Genomic DNA, 27,635 nt, shown 5'->3' with positions numbered 1-27,635 from the left:
TCTGAGAATAAAAGGAACAAATCGATGAATGATAATAAGTCTATTTTCATCTCAGATTTATCTTAAAGGATTCATTATCCAAAACCTTTTCTTGGTGCTCAATCTGTTCACTTGTATGTTAGACAAATATAAGGAATACTGTGCAAAATTACATGCGTCTTGGCCCGGATTAAGCTATAAAACACTATGAAAAAGAAGAAAAGACACTTACTATAATCACACCTCCATACTACGATTTCTTGCATCCTGGATGCTAGGGACACACAAATACGAATACACTAACACCGAGATCCACACAGAATCTAAATGCATTATTAAGACTTCTGTCTGGCCGGGGATCGAACCCGGAACTCTGTGTTAGAGCGGTATAAAGTCCGTTGATATAAATCTTTTACAAGATTTAGACATCTTTTACGAACAACATGAAATTATCGTCAAAATAAGAAGTTAATAAGGTACAGTACGTCGGTATAAATGTTTCATAAGATCTTCACATCAATTACAAACAACATGAAATTACGCAGCAAACACAACACAAATTTAGAAACCAAAACATTCGTGAAAGTATATCCGATAACACCGAACACACCCCCGGATTCTTTCACACGACGTCACGGGCCGTGAAGTCGCCCCTCAGGTAAATAGCCGGGAATTTTCCTTCCGAATTCCGACAGACTCCGGGTCTTGACCTATTTCCCGACGCGGGTTGAGCGGGTCAGGTCTGCTTTCTTTTGTTGGGTTCGCCGTCAAATGTTTTGCGGTCGGCCGAGAATGTGTGAAGGATCAGTCGGGTTTGTTTTTATTGCGTTCACTGATCTACGACATTGCGTTATGCGTCTCATGGTTAACAAGTACAGTTGGACAAAGTAAATCGTACGTGAGGTACCTGAAAAAATATATTTCTAAGTAGGTAATATGTATTACGTAGATATTTAAAAAGAGATATTGTACATATTATATACTTTACAGTAATCTAATACTGACTGATTGGCAGCATACAGGATAAAGCGATCGGTCTAATTTTGAAAAAAGTTTAAGTAAAATCTTCTAATTATTAAACCTCTGACACCGGCAAATAACGCACAGCTAAAACCAGCCCACCTAGACACACACAATTTTACACAGGGGTTCCTTAGACAACATACAGTAGGCTTCATAACGGATGAAAGCTTCTAGTTCAATATTTTTTACGTTAAGAAGGCAGAACAATTTTTAGTGATACGTTAAAAATAGAAAAAACAATACTATTTTTACCATCTTTTTTATATAAGTAGTTGGATAAATAAAACAGTGACCCGCAAAATCAATGTTCAAAGTGTTTTCTAAGATTTTTTTGTACTTAAGTTGATTAGAAAAATTAGGACATATATATTTTTAAATACTTTAGACGATATGAAATGGTTTTCCGACGCATTTAACGGGTTAAAATTAAAACTGCCGTTACCTCTGTTGAATTTGTCGCGTCATTTGTTTTGCGGTCGACCAAGAACGTGTGGGGGAAGGATGCGTGCCGAAAGGGAAGCAAATGTTAGGCTTATAAGGGTGTGATTATATTTATTGCGTTGACTGATCTATGAAGCTGGTTTAAATGTTTCTGTGAAATAGATACACCTGAATTGTTTGATTATAACAATTTATTAAAGTGTAAATCTGTTACTCTAAACATTGGAAGAAAGTCTTCATGTGTCTTTTAAGATTTTGCTCATTTCAGGAGAATGTCAAGAAGATGTTGTTTTAAGATACTTGAGTTACTGTAACCAGTGGATTATTTATAATAGAATGTGGATGTGTCTAAAACCTTTTTGACTTTACTAGTTATAAATTAGAGTGGCTTGTTTTCTCATACGTATGTTACTTGTAGAAATGATCTTATCAAGTTCTAGCAGACGGAATTTGACATATATTTCGAAGACATTGAGCTGGTCACCTGGTGGACCTGTTCGTTTGGTATTCTGAGCCCGGTAAGCGGCTAGTATTAAATAATTTGGCAATAATTATTTAAACCTATGAATCCACCATATTGTTTTTCAACAAAAAGCGCGCCAAATCTGTCTACATGACAGCTAGTGCTGAGACGTTGAACTAGTGATGTGTCTAATATTATTAATTTATTTTTTAATTTGTTCCAGACGAGTCGGGATGCGAGGCTGATATGTTGGAGGGCGCGGAGGGGGGCCGGCACTCGCCGCCTCGGCCGCAGCAAGAGCCTATCAACCTCAAGCATGAGGTAAGTAGCACATGAGCTAACCCTTTGTGGTTTCGAAGATACCACCGTTACGTCTTTATCTGCCTAATAAGCAGTTAAACGCTGCTGTGAAGGTTGGAAGAGTGTGGCAAGGAGACATATTTATACTAGGCGTTTCAACTTAGTCCTTAGTGGTAGCAAGTAGCAACGTATCAAGTCTCAGTGTTGATTGAGTAATGCTAACAATGTTCTTGTCAAAAATATGTACAAAAAGAAAAAAATTGGCAGTAGTTAAAAACTAAGTTAAAACGAATATGGTATAAGTAAGTCGTCACCGTGCTAACAGTACAAACATAAATCGATTAAACTTAGAAAAGATCTCCGTGGTAGGTACTAGTACCAAAAATTGATGACTAAATTAAAAGAAGAGTAACATCGTATAATAAAATACAGAGGTATTTTGTTAGTTGTCAGAGTAAAAGTAGGTTCTGGCTGAGAGCCTTCAGCTGAAGAATGAGGTGAGCCTTACTTAGCGGCCTCTCCGCTTTATTAGCGACCCACTTATTACGTACAATCTTAAGATCTTTAGCTTTAAAAACATTTTACTGGGAATTATATTATATTTTATAAGTAAGTCAGGTTGTCTGAGGGTATATGCAGAAAGATACCCGAAAAACCCATTCTTGTGGCCTGGTTTCAATGTTTGGGGGAAAGCACCCATTAGTATTTCATTTATTTCATTTAGTTATACTGACGTATTTCACCAAAACCCAAATCAATACAAATATTTCAGTATAAACTATGCTACCTACCTGAAGGTGTGCAGTGGTCGCCGTCGATCATGGATACATGTAATCAATTCTAACTCTAAAGAAATTTCATTCCTATCTTAGATTAGACGCGTTGTTATACTGAGGATTAATTTGGATCATCTCATATGCGTATCATGTTATCACATTCTTCTAAGTACACCAGTCATTAACAATGCTGATATTGAGCAGAGATAGCAGCCGAGATATGTAGATGCCGCTGCAGTCTATGCACGAAGGGCTGTACCAACACTCATAACTTCTTAGCAACCATAGCTATTTCGTATCAAAAACAAATATGAGAATAACGCAAACTTCGCAGTCACACTAATTAAAAGTTTGAAACAAACGCCAATCCGTTGACCCAAAATCCCTAAACCTTTGTTTCTTCGGCGTGTGACTAAAAATTGGGCGCAAACAAGGACAAAGTTAAGTGAGAATAAGCGCGCTTAATTTTCAAGTGTTGACCGTAGAGTTAGGGGTAAAAAGAACAGCGCTCAAAAGGTCCTCGCGATTGCGAGAACCTAAACATCCACCGCTTCGTTAGAGAGCCTCCGAAAAAAATGGGAAACGATCCGGCCGACCAATCGCCGTGGTACCGGCGCAACCTACTTGCCTCAGAATCTATAGTATCGATTAGTAAGCGCTTTTTTACCCGTACGCACTCACACTGCCGCGTTGGGGGCAGCTTTTTAACAATCTTTTTTTCGTCCACCCTCTCCCCAAAACCGCCATGTCCATTGCGCGGATGCAAAGACCACCCCGCCCCCCTACCCCTGGCAGCATTGAAATGGAATTTCCATGAGTGATGGAGTGTCAAACGGAAGTGCAAAAAGGAGAAAAAGTGCATTATGTTAATTATCGCGCGGTCCGGCCGAGTTTGAATTGGACGTCGTGTCGTGTAGAGGTCTCCGCGTTACGACTCGTCTATTTGCACGGAATGCATGTTACCGACGACTTAAACACGTGTTCGTTGTTTCGCGGCAAATTTAAAAAGCAATGCGGGGAACGTCGTCGAATTTTTAATATTTATGGAACATGCCCATTATCTTTACGATTGTGAAATGTTGTAATTATGTTTATTGCAACGTTATAAGGAAAAATATTTTAAAAATATAAATTCAATTCTTTATTTTTTTTAAAGAAACGAATATGTAATGATGTTAATGTAACACAATTTAATTAAACCAAAATAATATTATGTATATTTATTTGCTTAAAGTATTACAAAAAAAAAAAAAAATTGGTATTATTATAAAAACTTTTTATTTTCATCATTAAGAAAATTTACAGGAAATCTATAAATAATTTCTTCATGTAAATAATCTTAATAATGATATTACACTGAATAAAAATAATGTCTAATGCTGAAACACATCCAACTTTTCTCCTTACTTTCCACTCAAGTAATCCTGTTTACGATCTTGGCATCGATTGGACGACGATTTATAGTTCCGATGTTTGGCAGTAGTGGCAATATACCGTTCATCGTGGGAGGAACTTTTAACAAAATAGAATTCTTGTTTAGAAACGCGTTAGAGATATATTTATCGAAAACTCGGTTTAAAGTATGAGTTACGACTTGCTTATTTATTTGTTAGTAAAGTATTGTATTACAAAATAATGAATATGGCTATTACTTATTATGATAGATATTAATTTAAACTATTATTTATGCTCTTATCTCATACAAGAACACATCATACACACATTATACCCCAAAAAATTTAATTAATTTACATTTATTTATTTGCATGTGTCTAAGAGACAAACAAACCTAGAAATTTCTCGGCATCACTGTCTCTATAAATTTGTTTAAAAATATGAAAAACATTGATAACAAATATTTCACATGATATTTACGCCGATAACTAAAATCATTCTTAAACACAAAACGAAGACCAAAATTACAAAGTGCGAAAGACCATTCAATTAAAACTTATAATTTTTCTTAAACAGTTCACGTTTTTATTTGAAAGGCTAATTCGAGCTAGCAGTTAGCTCAGTTGACTCGGTGAAAGCGCTACAAAATAAGTTCAACCGCTAAAAAGCTTTACACCCCCAAGTTCGGGCGAACTTACTTGTGGGTGTAACTGACTTGCGCTACTGCGAGCGAGATCAAAACGATATCAAGCGAAAATTTCGCACTGGAATGAATAAAAATTGTGTAGAGAAGATCTGTTTTTAGGCTATCCGAAGTTTTTTCTGGCAAAGATATAGTATTTACAGTTTCTGCGTATTCAAATTTTTAAACGGATATGTCGGTCTGAAGCCATATGCAATTAGTCGTTTTTACAAAAATCTGAGGCCTGTCTTTCCCGGTAAAAGGAAGTGATATATTTTTTTCATATGCATATAACATACAGAAATAAGTGGTGCATGCCATGGGGTTCAAATCCACCGCCGCCGACATGAGGAGCCAAATTTAAATCCACAGTGTCTGATTAATAAATTTTTATTTTACTATTATAAAATTAAATCGATAGAAAATGCATCACAGACCTACCTCTACCTTTAATTACCAGTATTCCACTAACAGTGCAAAATAAAGTAAGAAATGTCTTTTATTTAATAACTTTAAAATTCTACTTATATTTTTAACTTTTATTTATTTCGCTTATTATATTAAAAGTGAGCTTATGCCTTTACGTTTCATACCATGACGCTCGCTTATATCTCAACGCGTGCAATCAAACAAGTGGCTAAAACGTTTGCCCATGACATTGAAACGTTAAGCTCGCTGATAAATACAAAACTTAGAGAGGGTGCGGTTATAGTGACGCTCGTTTTTTATTGTTACCGGTTTGTGGTATAACTTATTTCTTATCAGCTGTTATAAAGAGCCTATTATTAAGACCGATCAATTTATTATTCTCCCAATGCTGGGCATAGGTTGAATGTCTTAGTTACCTTTTAAGAACATTATGGACTACTCTAAGATAAGGAAGTAAAGGTGATAAAACCCGCTTAGTCTCCCAGGACCCACCAAGCAGACCCACCAGTGGGTCTGTGAAGACTGATATGTCTCAATGGACCCACCAGACGGTGGGACCATTGAGACTATTTTATTTTATGTCTTCTTAGACCCACCACGAATCTACAGGGTGTATTAGAGGATATAAGTATGCGGTAGAGGTAGGGTAACTGTACGGCAGGGTACGTCTGCTTTTTCATATAATGTTAGGCGAAACAGACCTAGCCGGGTTAGCTAGTTAAGAAATAAAAAAACTTTTTGAGTATTCCAAAATAAAATAAAAACTCGTATATTATTATTTACTTACAAAAAAAATAAAACCTTGTTTGTTATTCACCTTATTTAAAAAAATGTCCTTCATATTTCACTTATTGCTAATAAAAATAATCCTTTATTTATTCACCTTACTGCTAGATGTCCTTTAGATAGATATTTCACTTTATTGCCTCACTTTCACATATTGTTAATACAAACACTAACAATTATTTCCTCTTTCTTTTAGGTTACTTCACTTTATTTCACACTAATTATTGCTAAATAGTAACATTAAAAAAATAATTTCCTCTTAAAAAAACAACTATAGTAAACTACGCGTGAACCTTTACTTACATACTATAAATAACATCTTATCTTAATTTTTCAAGGAAATGTCCAATTGTAATTTGATTACGTATTAATTCTAACTGAGTATCAATAATAAATTGATCTCTGTCTATATAACGTTGTAGCCGTTTAGAAAATGTCGATCCTTGTTTTTGCAAAAAACTTAAAAGTTTTAGCAGAGTCACATAATTTTTGTTTATATTCCTATTAAGTTTCGAGTGCCAGCCTTCCAGAATGTTCGTCGTTCTGTGCCGTTCTTTATAAACACACCACTGGCTTATAAATGCTTTTTCTTTTAGCCAGTACCTCTGCATATAATTTTTAAATTTATTTAATTTTTCTGAACTAGGAAATTGCGATAAAATATATTCCCATCCATCAGGTATCATGTTCTCTGGCAATAAGGGAAGAACCCCACAGAGTGCAACAATACGTTTATCTGTTCTTTTATTTAATCCTAATTTCTTAGCCCGCCTCCAGAGACTACGCGTCATATGGTAATAACACTTCTTTACTAAAACATCAGGAAATGATTTAAGTATTGCATTTGTAGATGCAACTTCGAAATCTACATGAAATTTTGTGGGTCTCCAATTCGGGAACTGCGATTTTAGAATTTCGAAAAGGGCAAAGTATGTTTCTTCTTTTTTGTTACATAGTAACGCATAACATAGCGGGACCATATTAACATTATTGACAGAATCATCCAAATTACCAAACATTGTAAATAACTGTACGAAAGGAGTAGGACAGCTCGAGAATGTTCCGTCGCAGAACACCTCTTTAATCGAAGAAAATAGGTCTCTCGACTCCTTTGCGGAAAATAACATAATTCGGTTTTCGTTGCAACTGTAGTCGGCTAACAAAAAGGATCTAAATTTATCAGGAATTTCTACATCTGTCACGTAATTAAATACACATTTAGTTACACCCAGTGATTGCTTCCTCGCATTATATAAAAGGCTTTTTTTATTTCCGTACGAGGGTGGTTTGGTTATGAGGTTTAAGCCTGTATCTTTTATAGGATTTTCAATTTTTTCTTTAAAAATTTTTGGTATTGGACTTGTGGAAATTGTTACATATTTTTTTGCCGTTTCTATTGTTTCCGCCACTATATTTTTGGTTAAATCGGGATTGCAAGGCGCTTGTGGGTCTGAGCTATGTTGAGTGTTTTTTAAAACACAAAGAGGATTCTGAAAAATAAAAAAAATAATACTTTAAATTAAATAAGTGAGTTAGTCGATTGTTGATCGACCAGACAAACAATTTCGCCTTGGAGATGTGACTGGTCCGTGTCTCACAGTAAACTGCCGCAGCCCTAACTCTCCAAAACGACCCTGCGCCCCTTTTCTCGACTTCCAGGGCTAAATCGTCTTAAGTAAAATACTGTTGGATAGCCAATAACAGTGGCAACCTACTTAGTTATTATCAATTAAAGTAATGAAAATAAAATGTTAAGGGTAACAAGGAGTATGATATTGGTCAGTATTTCCCCAGCGTGAAATTAATAATAACATCGTACTTACCTCTTGTATTGTCAGTGAGCCACTACATTTGAACTTTTTTCTCATGCTGCACTGCCATATACTGGACCCATTTTTATATACTTTTTTTTTATAATACTGGTACCCAGTATATAACAATACAGTTCCGCCCCTTCTAGGTAAAAACTTAATTTCCGAATTGGAACGTGACGATGAATCGGATACATCCATTTTTATTTATAAAATAATTATGAATTAAATAAATATCAATGAAAATAAAATGACAGTGACAAATAAAATCAATTGTTTTATTTTCGAACACTGTGAATATAGACCAGTGCAGATAGCTTCAAAATAGGTAAAATGTGAAAAAAATATATAGTACAGTGAAACCTATTGAAAAAGGAAGAAAATATAACAAAAATAAAGATATAAATATTAATAGTTTAAAAACTAAAAACACGCTAAAATCGCACAAGGAAAATCCTTAAAACTGATCTCTTGATGACGAGAATGGGATAAAATTATTAAAATGTATTGTCATCGGTTCTTGATAATTGTTCAAAATTTTAAATAAATTGGACAAAGATTCCGTTACATACATACAGGTCAAGCTAATAAAAACGTAGTAATAAATTACGGGCGATTTGCGGTCGCTACACTTAGCGACTGGGGGGATGAGTTTTTAAGGGTACAAATCGGTTTGTCTCGATTTCCGGCAGTACTACAAGTCTAAAGTCTAATAATCTACAACTCTGGTATTCAAAAATAAAGGGAAAAATAAACGTAATTTATTTTTTCCTTTATATTTGTTATATTCTGAAGGTGGTAGAACCCTTTGTGGTTCGACTCCGGCGGCACCACCGCCACACCTATTTCTACCTAATAACAGCAGTGTTAAGCGCTGCTGTGTTCCGGTTTGAAGGGTGTGGTAAGGGAGACAGACTTTTCCGAGGCGTTCCAGCTTAGTCCTCAAGGGTAGCGGCGCATCTGTGGCCGACCTCAGGTAGGAATATCTAATCCTATCTGGGGTTGATTACAGATGTCCATGGGCGGCAGTAGCCACTTACCATCAGGTGGACTGCATGCTCGTCTGCTACTCTTAAATTATAAAAAAAAAAAAAAAAAAAAAAAAAAAAAAAAAAAAAAAAAAAAAAAAAAAAAAAAAAAAATATTCTCGTCCTTCTCCAATAGGCTTCATATATATATTTTTGGTTTCAAAAATTGTATACACTGGTCTAATAATTTAAGCAGGTTTTAATTTAGGATAGTGGGTCTTGGAAGACAAACAAGTCTCCCAGGACCCACCAGTGGGACCATTGAGACATATCAGTCTTCACAGACCCACTGGTGGGTCTGCTTGGTGGGTCCTGGGAGACTAAGCGATAAAACCCTTAGTGGTTCGACTCTGGGGGTTCCACCGTAACAACTAAATCTGGCTAATAATTAGCTAAGCGCTGCTTTTCTCTGCTTTGGGGGGTTTAGTAAGTGAGACGCATTTATGCATGGCGTTCCATTAGTACTTAGAGGCAAGCATCACATATGCGGACGACCTCAAGTAGGACTCTAATCCTATCTGGGGTTGATTATAGATGCCTATAAGTGGCAGTCGCCACTTATCGGCATGTGGACTTAGTTTAATATGCTCAAGTTAATTTATTCCAGATTTTTGTAATAAGATTTTGTGAAACATAGATAGAAATTTTGTTAAAGTTTAGGAATTAAAATGGAGGCATTATTTGTTGCAAAATGCAATATGTTTTGTAAATTCGTTCAGGTTTTACATTTCCTACATACAAATATTTCAAATATCAATGTGGTTTATTCACACTATTCGCACTTTGTTTTAAACTTGGATATATTGCAAACTAAAGCGGACTTCAAAGTCCAGTTAATGTGAACAGTCCACATTCCTTGAATACTTAATTACAGCAGAAGAATGTAATTAGGTCGGTTAATGAGCGTACTTACTAACTACTTGGATTATTTTTCTGTGGTAGAAAATGGTTTCTTTAATTAGTTGGTTCTTGTATAGCTGATACACAAGGCATTCCAAATTAGTCTGAGTGTTTTGGAAATGAACAGCAAACGACAATGATTCCTAACGGTACGTGGTCATTTCCATTAATCTAGAACCTAGTTAAGAGATGGTAAAACTAGTATAGCTTGACTATCGTATAAACTACTACTGAAATTGTATAGTTTTGTGAAGCAGTTTTTTTGCATTTCGGTGATGTGGGTGCCTGAGATCAGCCAGAGGTGCGTTGCGAGCCTTCAAGTTTACTGCAATATCTAATTATCTTCCTTACTACAACACAGTAGGTAACGCTAAACACTGATGTTATAAAACAGAAACAGGAGAACCGGATCACTGGATCACTGGATTAGAACCAAAAAATCATTTATTTCTTAAGCGTTCATTAGTTACAGTTACAGCTCGGAATAAGGGTTTCCTTGGAATAACTTAATTAGATGCAATAATAAGTTTTCCGATAGGTAGTTAATATGCATCTCAACTTAAAGAAAATCATTATCTACTACCATGATTCCAGTAGAGTACTGACTCTACTACTATGCAGCATGACTAATAAATTGTACTAAAGTACTCGGAGTAGTAAGTACATTATACTAAACCCACGCTACCGGTTAACAAAAGCTAGTCCAAAAGTGGGATGTGAACAGGCCCCAACATATCCCTTCAAGTGGAAGACACTCTAAAATGCACAACAAGTGTTATTGTGTCCGCAAATGCTAATTGGCACGATAGCCTTGACAGAGTCGAAATAAAATCGACAAGTCCGCGAAACGCAAGTCACAAAGGGCGCGAACAAAGAGTCATCGAAGCCAGACAACGCGACCGGCCCGCGACTATCCCGGTCGCATTGCTAATGGAAATCCCGAAAAAATATCGGGAAAAAAATAGTTTAAAAAACGCAAACACATTTGAATGAAAATTGGGTGGGGGCGGGCGGCGCGGTCCGGCGGCCGATCGCCTATTATTATTATTATTACGGGCATTATATCTGCATTTTTGCCGCGCGCACCGAGGCCGGCCATTTTTATTTTTCTTCGTTTTTTCTTTTTTTCGGGAATCGGCGGGCGTTGCCCCCTCCCCCCGTATGTGCAACTGTACAGTACAGTCGGGAGCGAACTATGCGATGTCTACAAGTGGACGAACATTTAAATTGGCTCTCATCAAATATTGGCTGCGTGTAGTTTTTTCATTAACCGGTGGGGCTTTTTTTCGATACCGTTGCCGTTCAATTTGTATCGGCGCTCCTTTCAAACGCTACCAATGAGAGGGTGTTATGTTCACGTTAATTAGATTAGGGGTTTATTCAAAAATATATCCGCGCTCCGCGATCAATTAATTTTTCAGGTCGGTATCAACGTTTTTAAAATTATACCCAGTTTTATCTTCAGTTGAAAAGATTTCGCGCTCGTTTTTGCAAGTTTCATTAATAAAAAGGCAATTAATTTGAAACGAAATAACCTATGAATTGGATAATGCATTAAGTTTGATTGTTTTCCCAGGTGTCGACTTTACTAAACTGAAATTTGTAATTTCTTGAAAAATAATGAATAATAAAATAGAATCATGTTAATAACTATAATCATATTTGTAATTGGAATAAATATATAAATTAGGATATGTATTACTGTCTACCGATTATGATCACTATAACAATATTTTTATAAGATACATACTATACATGACATAATTTGTATCTAGTATTGATTTCATGCAGTACTAGATACAAATGATGTTGCTCTACAAAATGACAAGCTCTTCATAAGACATACAGAAAAACAGTATTTGTACCAATATTTTCCCACGTTTAAAAGCTGCACGAATCATTACTGAATTTAATATATGAGCAATATGTTTTTAATTTGATTTTTAATATTTATTATGAATCATAAATGCAAACATATTCTGTCAACACTAACATTGATAACTTAAGCTTGCAGAAACCGGTTATAATGCAATCTCAAATTTTATAATAGCAAAAAACAGAATTAAATGTCCCATTTAGTCAAGGTGATCAACTCTTCAAATAAAAATAAAAGTGGAAGCTCTGTGGTTGTAATTTTGACTACCCACACGATGGGAGCGGGGTTCGAATTACCGCAAAATTTTTGAAGTTACATGTATATTTTTTTTATAAAAATGGAGTGGTGATCGAGTATTTTACTTAGAAGTTTGTGATGATAGGGAAAGGTTTTTATTTTTGGGAAGACATTTTTATAATATACAAGTAACAAACGAGCAAGCAGTCCATCTGATGGTAAGTGGTATCTGCCCCTTTGGTTTCCCTGAGATCGGTTACAAACATGCTACCCTCGGGGACACGTCTCCCTTACTACACCTTTCAAATCCAAAACATACTTGTAGCAACGCTTAGCGCTTGACATTAGGCAAAAAGGTGTGGCAGTGTGCCTCAGAAGTCGAACCACAAAGCGTTCTACTACCGAAATAATTTCACTGTATGCTCATTTCTGTTATTACATAAAACACTTTAAGTCAAAACCATTCTGAAAGCCCAACACATAAAAGCGTTAAGACACGTAAGCCCAGCAGTGGACAACAATCCGTACAACAAAGAACTATAATTAAACGTCCTATTTTGTCAAGGCGATCAACTCCTCAAATAAAAACAAGTGCACGTACGCGGCGCCACGTAAATTTATTATCATTAAAAAATGCAAAAAATCATAATTAAAGGGGTGGTCTGCTGGGGATGCAAACCATTTTTTATTTTAATTGCCTTGTAAATTTCCAAAGGTATAGTGAAAATGTTGTGAGGTAATTTTTCCTCGGTCATATCTGAGTTGGAGATAAGATGTATCTAATTTATGTATACTGTCTCAATATAATATGATGTTTTGTTTTAACGAAAGTTGGTCAAGTGTGAATTGGACTCGTGAAGAAAATGAAGTACTATTCTGCGTATTAAATTAATCTAAATCAATAAATGTAATTCAATCTCATATGAATTTAAGATCTTAATTAACGATATATCTATGTGGTTGAGTAGGAAGTTACGTGACTTCCTATAAACGCTTAATTTCAACTTTCTTGTACATAAGAGTGCTCATATAAGACTTATTTTTCTTCTGATAGAATTTCAAAGTACATTACCAAACCCTTCGAACTAGAACCGCGTTGCCCTTATTCATCTGTTAATAACTTCATAAGAATAATAATAATAATAATGATGGTTTATTGCCTCAAGAAGTTACACAAGTAAAGTAAACAATTAATTTGGAATATTACATATTGAGAGCAAATGGAAACGGCTCAGCTATTGCCTAATAATTTTCAGCCGCCCCGATTTCCCTGAGATGTTGTGCGGGAATTGATGGTCAAGGCTCCCCGAATGCTGCCACTATACATTTTATATTTCATATAGAATAAAATCCTGACCTGACGTCAATCAAGATGCGTCGCCACTCCTGAGGCTTAAATGATTGCCTCATATGTAAGCCGCTCTTTCATGCCTAAAATAACATTATTAGAATTATAATAAAGTAGAGTAAAAGCAGTGATAGCCTAGTGGTTGAAAAGCAGCATTACAATCGAGGGGTCCGAAGTTCTAATCCCCAGCACGCATCTCTGATTCTTGAAAGTTATGTGCGTATTATAAATTGTTTATTAGAGCAAGTTCTAACGGTGAAGGAAACCATCGTGAGGAAACCTGCATACCCGAGAAATCTTAAAAAATCAAATATCAAAGGTGTGTGGAATCTACCAATACGCACTTGGTGAGCGAGGTGGACTGTGTCCTGATCATTCTCATTCTGAGAGGAGACCCGTGCCGAACAGTGGGATAGTAATGGATTTATGATGAATAAGGTAGACGTTTTATATAGAAACATCAACACAAACATTATATTGTGTACACTAATAACCTAACATAATAATTATGAACATCAGCCTCTATGATTGCTAAATAAACCGTCCAAAGAGATGGGCAAAGAGGCGTTCATAAAATCTCCGGCATTTACCCGCAATTCCCCATCAAAAGACACACATTCGATTTCCCGGTCGCTTTCGGTCCTTTTGCAATACGTGAGGTCTTCCCTATTGGCTAGTTACACTTATTTCGGTCTTCGTTCGTCGGCCGATACTACAAGTGAATGGTTTCAACAGTTTAAATATTCGGCTTTTGTTGTTTTTGTGCGTTTTGTGTTTCCTTTGCTTTTATGAGGCCTTTGAGAGCGAGTTTCGCAATTTGGGAAGATTATTTATAAGCTGCTGATAGAATAGGATTTATATTTAAAAGAAATGAAATGCAAAGAAAAAAATATGAAATGTATGTAGCAGGAGTATGGAGATATCCTTTGACTGATTTACGTGTGGTCTGTGCTGTCTTAATCCCAATCTTAATTACAATTTATCAAAAGTACCCTAGATCGTCTTTTGACAAAATGCTTTCTAAAAATTGTAAAATATCTGTTTTAACATTAAACTTTAAGCAATGCTTTTATGCATATTTAGTCAGTTTAATTTAATTCGTATTTTACATTCATTTTTACGTCTGAAACTAAATTGTAACATCTTATCTATGTATGTAATAATTATTTTACCAAATTGTTCATAACAAACACAACAATGTCAGTTATTGGTAAAAAAAATACAACAATACATACTCGTAAGACAGAAATTAATAGTTATCCCTTCTTCCTCATGACATATTTCCCTCTTAATTTTCCCATTTACCTTTCTAAGGCCATACATAGGAAATGTCTGTTATGTATTTATGTATGTGCACACCCTATCTTCTCTATGTTTCATATATCTTTATCTCCATCCTGGAAGAAATCTCTTCTAAGCGATAAGACCGCCTTTTTATGCTGTTTCATATAATACTTTATATGTTTCTTATATTTGGTATACAAATGAAGAGTATTTGTTGTTATTATCCTACACTTGAACCAAGATACATTCTACTGTCTTTACACCCAATATCTTTGCAATCTCACGAATACTTCCCTTTTCCGTTCATGGACTCATTCCAATGTTTAAGATTTCAAGACACTTTAGTAGTATTTTTCCAACATTTAGTCGAGGGCATAATTATTTCCTTCTTAGCAATTTGTGATTTTTTACAAGTGAGGCCCTTATTCCATTCGTTTGCAAGTTGAAAGTTTACTATTGAGATTATTACGGATTTTAATGAGTTAGGAGAGAATGGGATAATTAATGCTTTCTTGTCCTTTTGCAATACGTGAGGTTCTGTGCGATTGGCAAGTTTCTCGTTGTGAAATTTATTAAAGACTTTGTCAACAGGAGAATATAGTTTTGTTATTTTGTACCCGATTACGGAGGGTAATGTTTATGACTGTATGTATGTATATATGTAGGTATCATTTTTCCCTATAAGGTATACTATAGGGATGGGTATAACATAACATAGGTTATATTCTTAGGCAGGTGGTGTTTTGTTTTTGTTATATTTCTCTAGTAAGTTTAAGTTTTTTTTACATGGTATTAGCAAAATGACGTTTTAGTCTATATGATTGGTTAGGGGGCGGTTATGTTCGAAAATATACTTGAGACAAAAAAAGGAGTTTATAGGTAAAATAAAAAAAATCTTTTGCTGTCTATTTTTATGTCCAACATTTAGTTGAATTGATGAGTCTAGTTATTACATTGGTAATAATAAATATGATTAAAGCTAGAAACAGATATTCTTATTTTTTAATGATAATATTTTTTTTGACATATTCTCGTAGCAAAGATCAAAATTAAACTTCTAGTTGATATCAAAATCGGCATTAAAAATCGGTAACATAGCAACCGGTGTAATTAAAACTAAATTCGGGCATTAGACGTCCAGAATCACGTGCTAATTGCGCAGGGCTGGCAACACGCGACGCGAGCCTGACAAACGACTTTGATCAATCACGTCCTCGTGGGCAGCCCTGGCGCGGCTGCGACGCCCGATTTGTTTGTAGCAACCCTAGCTTGGGGGTGACAAGTTGTGGTTACCTCGATGTGGGATATACATTTCGTAATAAACTCAGGGAGAGAATATAACGGGATTTCGGACGAAGATCTAAATCCTTTGAAAAACTTGTAGAGGTCAAACGTTCAACGTACAGAAAGCTCGTAGACTTAGAATTTAAAGTAATCAGACGTAAGATTTCCTAAATCATACGCATATTAGGAATTGTTCGTAACTTACAATGTCAGAGAAGGAAAATATCGTGAAGAAAAATAACATTTGAGAATTTTCTTAGTGTGCGGCGCATGTGGGAATTTTGGTATATTGTGCGTTCAGGAGTTTCTTATTAAATGCGTTGGGATTTTTTTTATTTAATGTGGATCTCGTGGTTTTCTCTAGTGAATATCTCGGACATTTCTGTAGTATACGTCATATGGATATTGCCATACCGTGCGTCTGGGATTTTTTTATAGTACGATCCATGAAAATTTATTTGAGGAAATGTTCCTGCAGTTTATAATTGTTTAAAAAGCCTACCATGTGCGTTTAGCAAACAAGACGAACTTTGTTACTAACCGATTTTGTATGCTCATTACTGAGAGCGTCATGTGCTATTTATTTTACCAGACTTCTACGAAAAATGATGTCCTAAGGGTTTATCCTTATATATGGGGCATGACGGCATATGAACTCAAACATCGAGGATTACGCACGAACATCACCATAATATTATTTTTTTTCTTACTTATTATTTTTAGTGCTAATTTTATCCGTTGAAATCTCTATAAAAATATTTTCTTTTTTCTTACTTACACTTTTTAGTGATATTTTTGCGATTTTACTCTTTTCTTGTATACAAAATCCTTTTTAACAAAACTGTCCAGTTGACCCCGTTTAACCCTCACCGCATTCGCTTATAGTGCGAGTGTAGCTCTTATTCCTAAGACGGATTGCACCTAAGCCCTTACATTGCGGCCTCGTGGTGCATGCGGTGAGATGTGGACGCTATGCGTTTACTGTTTGATATTACATTTATATTTTATTGTAATTTGAAATACTAAAAAAAATATTTTTAAGGTTCTATGTGAGATATAAGTATTTTTATGAAATACCAGTACTGAATAGCTGTTGTTCTGTCGACATTTCATCCAAGTGTTACATTTCCTTCCCAAGTCAAGTATAAGTGTAGCAAATATTACTAAATAATTTACAAATAACTGAAACCAAGGCGGTAAATTATTTTGACACGAAAAAAAAGAAATAGGTATCTAGGCTTACCTTAAACTATAATTTGTAACTACCTTTAAACTCTTTAAATCTAATTTCTTAAGTTTAGTGCTTCGGATTTGTCAAACAAGAATACAGAAGCTCTACATAGCTATAAGCGTAAAAAGGTACCGATACATAACAAAAGCCCTACCTGCTTTACAAGTTCAGAGATGCATTATCAAAAGATCGAAGAATCACGACTAAGCACGATTAAACCAATCACGAAATTACTTACAGGCTTAACACTGTAAGCAATATTCAATCACAGATATCAGTCGGATACAATATGATAAGTGTAACGATAAGTTTGTTTATATTTTAAAGAGATATTGTGCAAAATATGTATATGTATTAACAAGAAATAGGTCACATTCATAATCAACTCATATAGTTTTAGTGGTAGATCGAGGTAGACCCCGGATGCGATAATTTTCCAGGATAAGTTGGAATTGTATTTTAAATGCATTACTATATCTTCGAACTAGAACTCAATAACGCTTAACTCTACTATAATCAAATTTAGGGTTATCTCGTCGTAGTTAAAATCTGTAGAGTTCTACCACCTATTAATCCTTCACGTTATATTTTACCACCATTAAGGGTGCAAGAAAAGAACAGATATCCAATTACCTTCCAATGAATATTCAGAATGGGTTAGGAAGCAGAGCGCTATGTCGAGTGCTAATATATTAAATATAAGTACCGCGTGTGGCTTTGCCTGCATCTTCATGCCAGCTCCCATTATATACTTTACTTTAGGTTCTTTTAATACCCATGGTAATAGCTATAAGGTAATATTAGTTCTTTCTATGCGAGCCCTTAAAACAGAGAAATTGAATCAAGAGGATAAAAATTAGATTTTGTATGCTAATCTTAAAAAAGAACTGTAGTTTTCAAACTTTTATCAATGGGTGTGAGATCCAATGGCGTGATTGTTTTAACCCATTTTTAATCAAAATATTTATAGACAATATTTCATAAAAAATGGGCGTTAATTTCAGCATATTAATTCAACCAATGTAAGGATCACAGTCATAAATCATCGTTGAAATAAGCGTTTATTTTTACAAACTTCATTTACTTACTTTCTTATCCTGATTATTGCTCATTTTTTCCTCCCCGTCCTTGCTAGTCCTTATTTTGTTACTAATATTGTAATGTGAAAGACTACTGCTTATATGTTCGTTCGTCCTACTTTCCGGGAAACTAATCAACCCGTACTCAAGAAATTTTCCAGACTTGTAGCCGTTACCATACCACACATCATGAAATATTAATTTACATGTAAATAACTTCGTTGACACCCATGGGCACTGGTTCTCAGAATGAGAAGTAATAGGCCATAGTCCACCGTGCTAGCCAAGTGCGTATTGGTAGACTTCACATGCCGTCAAGAACATTATTTTAAAGATCTCTAAAGTATACAGGTTTCCTCACGTATATCTTCTCTTCGATGTATTAGTACCTACTAATTCACTGCAATACATAATAGTCTACTGACACTAAAGAACTATCGGAACTTAGAATAATTACAATACAGATAAAGCAACCGACTAATAAAATCGCAAAAAATACTTTTATCAGCTTACAGATTCCGTGTCAATAAGAATGGCGACGTGCTTACGTTACGAAGAAAAAAAGCAATAAACATTTAAAAAAGGGAGATGTTCCGACATTACAGACGAATTAAAATGCGGAATCACGTACATTATAGCGTGTTCGGTTTTTTTTTTCAATACACTTATACAAATGCGAACAGGGAATGCGTGGAGACGGTTTAGGCTTTTAATTTTAAATAATGTTTTAATAGCGTTATTAAAATCAGTTTTAAAACTATCTTGTCTTAAGGATCTCGAAAAGACGGTATCAGCTTCAGGTTATGCTAATTAAAAATATTTAACTTTATATTTTATTTATCGACACTTGTGTAATAAAATAAAGCAACGTTAATTACTGAAATAATTGCTACTTAAAACAGGTATTCGGCAAGATATTGCGCTCAAAATCACCTCTCATTAATTAGGAAGTGTCAATACAACTTTCATTTCGAAAAGTCGATCGTAAGCAGCTTTAAAACGCGTAATTAAAATTGCTGCACATTTTAAATGTTAAGACATAATTATCTTTTAATCAGTGTTTTGTGTTTTAATGAGTTTGAGATATATCGGGGCAAAAGTTGCATATCCATAGAAGGGTTGCAGATATAAGTGTGCACGTTTCATATTTTGGGACCTTAAAATTCGGGTTGCCGCAGGCTTCCTTTGGGTTTTATATTTTTATAGACTATAAGTAGTAATTGAAATGTGCTAGAAACAAATATGCTTCTATCGGGAAGAAATCATCACCTATGTGTGGTGATGATATACAAACACCGATATTCTTTACATTATATATAGTTCTAATGTAAAGAAATAGTTGTGTTTTAATGGAAGGGTGTAAATGTCAACTGACCTAATACAAAACAACCACCCAGAGCCAAAAACAAAAATGCAAATTCATAATTTCGATTTTTTTCTACGGCTATACATTTTTAAGCAAACCTCTCTATTTCCAACACTTATTTATTTAAATAATATACATGTGCCTTTTTAAAATGCGATATTAATTTTAACACGCGAGGCGTCTCCATGCCTCTCCATTCTGAATTGTTGGTCGCTACATTAAAATTAATGGAATCCCTGTTTAATGGCTGATTCTAATTTCTTGTTTATTTGCAATTTTTGTTTCCCATTTTAACATTACGCGTATACATATGTAATGTACATATTTATATCGTTTTGATTTGAAAATTAAATTTGTATCGATATCAGTGAAAGAAGTGGTCGCTTAGCAGCCAACGAATGTGTATATTCAATCCATAGGTATATTATCCGACTGACGTTAATATATCTATGATTCAATTCTAATTTCAACTAAAAAGTCTGTCCATGGCATTCACGACAGAGGAAACAATCCTTTTGCGGATCTAAGAGTATAGAGAGCTCTACCTACTAATTAATAGATTATTTTTATTTACTTTTGAAAATTATCTCCTAAAGCTTAAATGGATAAAGAAAGCATAAAAACTTCTCATAGAATAAAAATATAACAAAAGTTGTCTTCAAAGTGAAAAAAAATTAGAAGGAGAAACTTTTAGATCAGGTCTTCTAAATAGTTATTTTATGTGTTCATCCAAGTAAAATATATGTAAAGGACATATCTTCTGATTAGCTCTCTGGATTGGCAAATAGAAATAAAAAAGGGTTTGTTGTTTGCGAGATGAAGGCAATGGATCAAGGAAGTTAATTCGATAACGTTAACTGGGCGGTCAGACTGGCAGTTAGAGCTTAAGGAAAATACTGGAATAAGTAACTGTTAAAGTTAATTGTAAAAGGTTAACAATAAATTTAATACATATTATAAGTTTGTTTTATATATTTTGAAAAATATTAAAGATTTTATTTACATTCTACGAAATATTTTTAAAATATATCGGGCCTTTATAATTTAAATTAAGAAAATAATACTAAGAAAGAACTATCTAAGAAATATCTATTAACATATAGTTTTTTTTATTATATTGTCATATTTTAGGTCATTGTATAAATAAAAATATACCACTTATTTTAGTAATCAATATTACGTAACTAAATAATTCTACGATTTTTTTATCTGTCTTCCGCTTCGGCCAGCCAATTGGCTAGATGAGGCATAGTCTTAGAATTATCTAACTTAGACTATAATTATCAGAAAATATTACTCCGATGACAGTTATTGAAGTTACTCAAATAGTAGATACTGAAGTGAGGATGATACTTGTATTAATAACAGACACTATAATATAATTACAAAGGAAAGTTTTCTTTGCGGTTATCATACTGCCTATAAAATGCATGTAAAATACGATAAAGCTTTATAACAGTCATTTACTATTTGTTGTTCTTACTTAGCGTAGCGTAGACACGCTGGAACGCCTTAAGTATCTCTATATGTTAAATATTTCAAACCAAAACTTTTTGAGGTGGCAGATATAACGTATTAAGATATATACAACAACATTACTATACTTACCTATTTTTACCATAAGTAGTATAGCACTTCTGTATTCTGATTTAAATTTATTATATTTATTAATATTGAAGAAGCAATTGAGCATGCAGCCCTCCTGATGATAAGTGGTGACTGCCACCATCTATATATAGAATATGGACTCTATTTAAAGTCGATCACAGATGCGTTGAGACTCCTAGGTACTAAAATGTCTGTCCCTGTAGTTCCGGGACTAGAATAGGGCTACGGTATCCCCTGCCTGTCGTAAGAGGCGACTAAAAGGGGGCTTCCGGGGTTGCCGGCGGCAACAGTGGGAGCTCAAACCGTCCGTAGAGCAACCCCGAGAAGGACGGCGGCATGTGTGGTCGCATGCCGTCGTAAACACTAGATGTGAGGGAGGAGCGTAAAGTGCTCCCCTCAGGGCAGAGCCCGACCGGGGTATCGCGCTTGGAGGACTCCGGTTGTGTTCCATTGGAGATCCCGGAGTTCTCCACCAAGCGCTGACGACGGCCACCCAACGGCCAAATCCCACATAACCCGGCGTCGCTCCCACGTCGTCGGGTACCTTTTGAAGGTTTCCCCCTCGTAAACAAAAAAAAAATAAAAAAAAGAGGTACTAAAATGTCGCCTCACATGTAAGTTAACCAAAAATTAGCATACACACTTTTCCTGAGGACTAAGATGTCGCCTAATATGTAAGCCAACCGACTAGTAGCATACACATTACACACCTTTCCACCAAAACGCAAAAACTCTTTCACTTTAGATATACATAGGTTCTAATCAAAGTCGTCTTTAGTACTGTTTAAAATAACTTTCTTTAAAGTGTGCTTATAAAACAAAGATACTAACACGGAGAGTTCAAACTTAGTCTTCTGGAATAACAACAGATACGTTGCGAGATCGATCTTGGGTAAGGGTCCAATTCTACTTGGGATTGTAGTTACCACGTACTATTACTCTTACTCTACGTTACTCTACTATTACTATTACTCTACCCGTTGCTACTTAAACTTCATAAAAAGGACTATAATTGGTAATGTTAAGTTGTTTTGAGTATTTAAATCTAAGCGGATTAAAACTCTCCACATTAATACTTGATTAGGTGTTTCCAAGACTCCACTGATATTTAATTATCGCTTACTTTAATGTAAAAGAAATTTAGGGGAAACTCACATCCTAAAGTACTAATGTATTTTCGTTCTGAGACATATCTAGTAAAATAGTAAAATGTTAATAGCGGTTAAATTAGAAATGTAAGCTTTTAACTTATTCTATGTTCAAAATACATCGCGGTATATAATAGGTTAAGTTAACTATTAAAAAATTTGTTGGATGAGTCCGAACTTATTTACTAGTTCAAATATATATTGTATCGTTTTGACACCGCGTCTCGACCGCGGCGTGCGTGCCGCCGGTCTGCGTCGGGTGCCCATCCTCTGAAAATGGAGCGACCGATAAAAAAGGTAACGAATTATAAAAAAGCGGAGGCGCACAATCGCGAGCGCGGACGTGTGGGTGGTGGGCGAAATGAAATGAAATAATGAAAAAAATGGGCAAAAAGTAGTACAAACATGCATTGTCCTGCCGCCCAACCCCCTTAATGAGTGGGGGCCGCCCGTACGCGACGTGTGCCCGAAGTGGCTGATTATCACCTGATTCTATCAGTAGCATGTAGATGTTCGCGCCGAGTTGCCTAATCGAGTAGTTTTTACTTAATGGCACGCGAGTTGTGTTACGTATTAGATATTAGGTATATGTTTTGGGTGTTATACGATATCTTTATCGGTCGTAAGGCTAAGGCTGGTTCTAAAGTATTTAACTAACATTTTGAAGATAATTCGTCAATTTGTAAATGCTATATACATCAGTTCTATGATAAAAAATACATTTTATTAAAAACACATATCAATTATCTTACGTGTTTCAATCTTTACCAATAACGCCTTTTATTACACACCTTGGCAGCATTCAGTCCCAAGTTAAACTCCCAATAAGGTGAGAAAAACGAAGAGACCTTTCTTTGTTACCCGTGTTTCCTCTTCCACTCATATTTACTCCGGTCCGTACAAAGAATGCGATACGCAAACCGCAACAAAGCTAAGCGACACCCTTCTTTTTAACTGTAGAACACTTAACCTCCCGCTTAGCCGAAGGCTCCGCCGACTTCACTTCAGCACCGACGCGATCACACGTATTAGGCATCAAAAACAGCGGCCGAAATTAATTTGTTTATACGAAACAAAGGTAGGCGCTGGCTGCATGCACCCATGCTTCACCCACCTCCCGAAAAAAAAGGAAAAAATACGAAAAAGGGGGGCGGTGGGGAGAGTTCCCACACCCCCCCGCGGCGCGATCGGCATCAAGCTTCTTTTTTTAATCGCGTCGTATACACCATGGTCGTTTTTGGTAAGCACACACTGCGCGTTGCCTATTTTCCAATTTAGATTGCTTTGTATTACCGTCTGAGCGATGCGCAATAGTTTTTGAGGCCCGTGACATGTGAGCGGCGGAAATTAAATTCTGTGTAAAATAAAAACCGAGGCCGGTTTTTGGATTTTCCCAAATTTTCCCCGCTGGTGAGACCCTTGATCTTGCTTAAAGCCTTTTTGTACGCGCTCATTCAAACATCACGATTTCATTAGCTGCGTTGATTGAAAGCCGATTTTGTCAAGAGCATTTCGTGTTTTGTTTTGCTTTTTGATTTTAGTTGCTATCGTTTTTGGATATTTTATTTTAGTTAAGGTTTTCGTATCCTTCATCTCATGGTAATAAACGTGTATGGTCTCTATCACCACGCCTTTTATAAAACTAGGACTTATTATGTTAAGCAATTCTAATTTCTTGGAAGACCTTTTAACAGAGACATACACAAAGCATTCCATCTTAGTTTTCAAAGGGTAGGTACACATTTTTAGGTACCCGACCCCAGGTATCACTTCAATCCTACATACCTACGGTTGATTAGATATTTATAGCCGGAAGTGATCACTTACCAGTAGACAGCTTACTCGTTTATTATCTTAATTTCATAAAAGTTACAACTTCAGTATAAATTATCTTTAATTTATGATAGTTTACTTGAGTTGTAACTTTCTATATTAGCAAAACTAACTAAAGTTTAATCTTTAATAATAATCCTCTTAGGTACAAGGATTCTTATAAAATATTTCATTTTCACTTATCATGTTTAAAGCATTGTTTTAAAATTTTCATGTAATACCAGTTTAGTTCAATAAGTTTTACGGATTATTATGTGTGTATTTAATTATCTTGTTCAGTATAGATAGCAAAAAGTTTTTAAATTTATTTCGTCATAATATTATTTCCGTATTTAAGTATTTTCGGTGAAGTGAAATCTCTTTTTAAGCGTGGTACTGAGAAATAAGTTATCACTGTGAATATTTACAGATTTCAAAAACTCTCCCAAAAGTATGCCTTATTTAAGTGTTTACACAAAATTACTAAGTAGTCTGACACACAGGTTTGTTAATCCGATCCTTGGACTAGACAAATGGATATAGAATTTATAAGGATGTATTTGTTTTTACAACAAATACATTTATTAAACAAATACAGTGATAGTTATCTTTTACCTTTACATTTGAAATTTCTTTCATAATCAATCACTCAAATCAATTGCACATATATACGTTCCATATTTAGATTACTGTCATATGTCTTGATATAATCTAAAAAAAAACTATAAGACAAACCTAGTAATTAACACTATTTCATGACTGTGTAGTTGTTATAAGGCGGCGTTTACAAACAAAGCATACATTAGTAGCACGAAATTTAACGTACAAAATCGCTCAGCTGGTCATTACGATCTAAATCCGCCGTTTTCTGCAATCGTGCTAAATAAAACGTTTCACAACACAGACCAATAACTCAAGTATCAAAATTCGCTGATAATTAGCGAGTAAAGCAATAAATATGGCCAAGACGATTATTAAGCGGCGACGGCTAATCACAAGCGCTAGCCAACGCTTAAACTTGAGACTTGCAAATAAATAATTATAAGTAATTACATTGACGCGTATTACGATTTATCACGAGTAAGGAGATCCCGTTGTTGTGATTAGAGTTAAAGTATACGTTAAATAGCAATAGCTATTGGTTAAGAAACTCGGCCTCTTGATCGAGGGATCCAAGGTTCAAATCCCAGGCACCTCTGATTTTTCAGTCATGTGCGTATTAGAAATTATTTATAACTTGCTTTAACGGTGAAGGAAAACATCGTACGGAAATCTGCACGCCTAAGAGATCAATAAAAAAAACTCAAAGATATTTGAAGTCTACCAATACGCACTTGGCTAGCGCGGTGAACTATGGCCTAATCCTTCTCGTTCTGAGAGGAGACCCGCGCCCAGCACTGGAACATTAATGGGTATTACGATTTATCATGGCGGTAAGGAGATCCTGTTGTTGTGAGAGTTGAATTAAAAGTTAAATAATGTGTTAAGGCAGAGACTATGCGATCTTACGTATTCCTTAGGGATATCGTGACCGTATCTGTGACCAACTCTAGGTAGTATATACAGGAGATGATTACAGATATGCATAGTCAACAGAGTGTTAAGTTTCAGGATTTTAGGCTCGTTTGCTATTAAACTTTTATGAAATCTATATTTTTTTACCATTATACTAAATATTATCTATAAACTAAGTTGGTAAGTTATGTGATTAGTAAATTGTTCCATAATTATAATGTTAAATTTATATTTACCTTAACAATTTTTGCGAAGGCAAACATTCAAATCAAATTAACTGTATTCGAATTCGGAAAACAGATGAATTCACGCAATTATCCCTTACCATATTAAGCCGATGCTAATAATTATTAAAATATCCAACAACAAAAACCCTAACATAAACCTTAGCCATCGTAAAGCTTGACAAACATAAAACTGTCACTACCACATTATGATTATTGTCCGAGGTCCGAAGTGTTTGTGGCCGGCGCCCGAGGCACGCCGGTTCTGCACCCTATGTAATTAAAATACACACTTACTTGTAATTAGAGTGGTACAAAGAAATCATTTCGAAAGGAAGATAATATCACTTTACTAAAGCACCATGAAGTTACAAATGAGCTACGAATGCCTGTAATAAGTAGAATTATATAATTATGTAGAGATCTTTCGGCTATTATTCATTTGGGTAATCATTAGTTGCAGGCGAGAAGTTAGGTGTTTCATAAATTTAAGAAATTTGGTATGTAGCTCGGGTCTACCTGCAGCGAAATATCTTTGATACAAAATTTAAAAGAATAACGTATTATTTATAATCATTATTGCTTTCTACGTAAACTGTAGGTGCTTGAGAGTTAACGTAGAAAACTTCTTTAAGGTTTGTGTCGTCTACTTAATCGTTCGTGGCCAGCGCAAATTTAAGCCCACTAGATTGTGGCCTAAATTCTTCTAACTCTGTCGATTGTAATGAGGGTACGCGTATAAAATGCTTCTTCATTAACCCATTACTGTCCCACTGCTAGGTATAGGACTCCAAAGTGAAAGGGTTTAGACCATAGTCTACCGTGCTGGCTAAATCATTGGTAAACCTCACTTACCTTTGAAAACTTCTTTTATATCGCCCTGCAAGGATTCTTCGCGACGTTTTCCTTCTATTTTAATACTTAAAACGAGTAAACAGGATCTCTACAAATAGCCCCAATAACCACAATTTAGTAGCTAAATATAATAATCCACATCTATAATAATTAAAAATCCACGCAATTAAACAAAATGTACTTACCTACTTAGGATGATAAAAGCACTAGCCACTTTCAACTGATTGAAATAAATTCCCCTCCATAATTATCCGAGTTCCTTCACTCTAAGGTCATTTTATAGATTGTTTTCGCCGGCTGTAGAGCTACGAACATTCCAGACAATTAAGAATATTTAAGACGGTTGTACTAGATATATTTATAAACAAATAATCACTCTAAACTTGGTTGGAATTGCTCTCGAAGTAGTGTATGATCGTAGGAATAGACTTAATTTAAAGCGCGTAGTAAAAATTAAATATACCATGGTTTCTATCTTAATTCTCCTAAATTGTAAAAATCTTGATATGATATCCATGGTATTTTACAGAAATTGAATTGAAATCAAGTAACCATACTCAAACAGGTGATAATCTGAAGAAAAACGTCCTTAAATCTTGGGAGATTCTGATAGAATTTAAATAAGATTAACATACCTGGTATACAACTAAAAGCTCTCGTAAAAAGTAAGGAATCGTTAGCGAAACCGGGCTGCTAAGAATATAAGTTAAAAGACCGATGTTAGCAACTGCTTCTGGTCCTTTTAAAGTTACAAT

General features: G+C 35.1%; 1 protein-coding gene across 7 annotated transcripts in view; it reads left to right on the top strand.

Moving 5' to 3' along the window:
• pdm3 (POU-domain protein pdm3) overlaps positions 1–27,635 on the top strand; it is a 203,809-nt gene that overhangs the window by 39,920 nt on the left and 136,254 nt on the right. For all 7 annotated transcript variants that reach the window (XM_073092934.1, XM_073092937.1, XM_073092935.1 and 4 more), the window contains one exon: positions 2,130–2,227. In XM_073092934.1, the coding sequence (XP_072949035.1) occupies positions 2,153–2,227 (75 nt within the window). In that variant the 5' untranslated portion in view covers positions 2,130–2,152. The remainder of the gene's footprint in view (positions 1–2,129; positions 2,228–27,635) is intronic.

Source organism: Epargyreus clarus, unplaced genomic scaffold, assembly GCF_041222505.1.
Source record: "Epargyreus clarus isolate Ecla_fem2 unplaced genomic scaffold, WU_Ecla_fem_2.2 ptg000004l, whole genome shotgun sequence".
Classification (NCBI taxonomy): Eukaryota; Metazoa; Arthropoda; class Insecta; order Lepidoptera; family Hesperiidae; genus Epargyreus; species Epargyreus clarus.
This window is presented reverse-complemented; position numbering and strand designations above follow the sequence as displayed.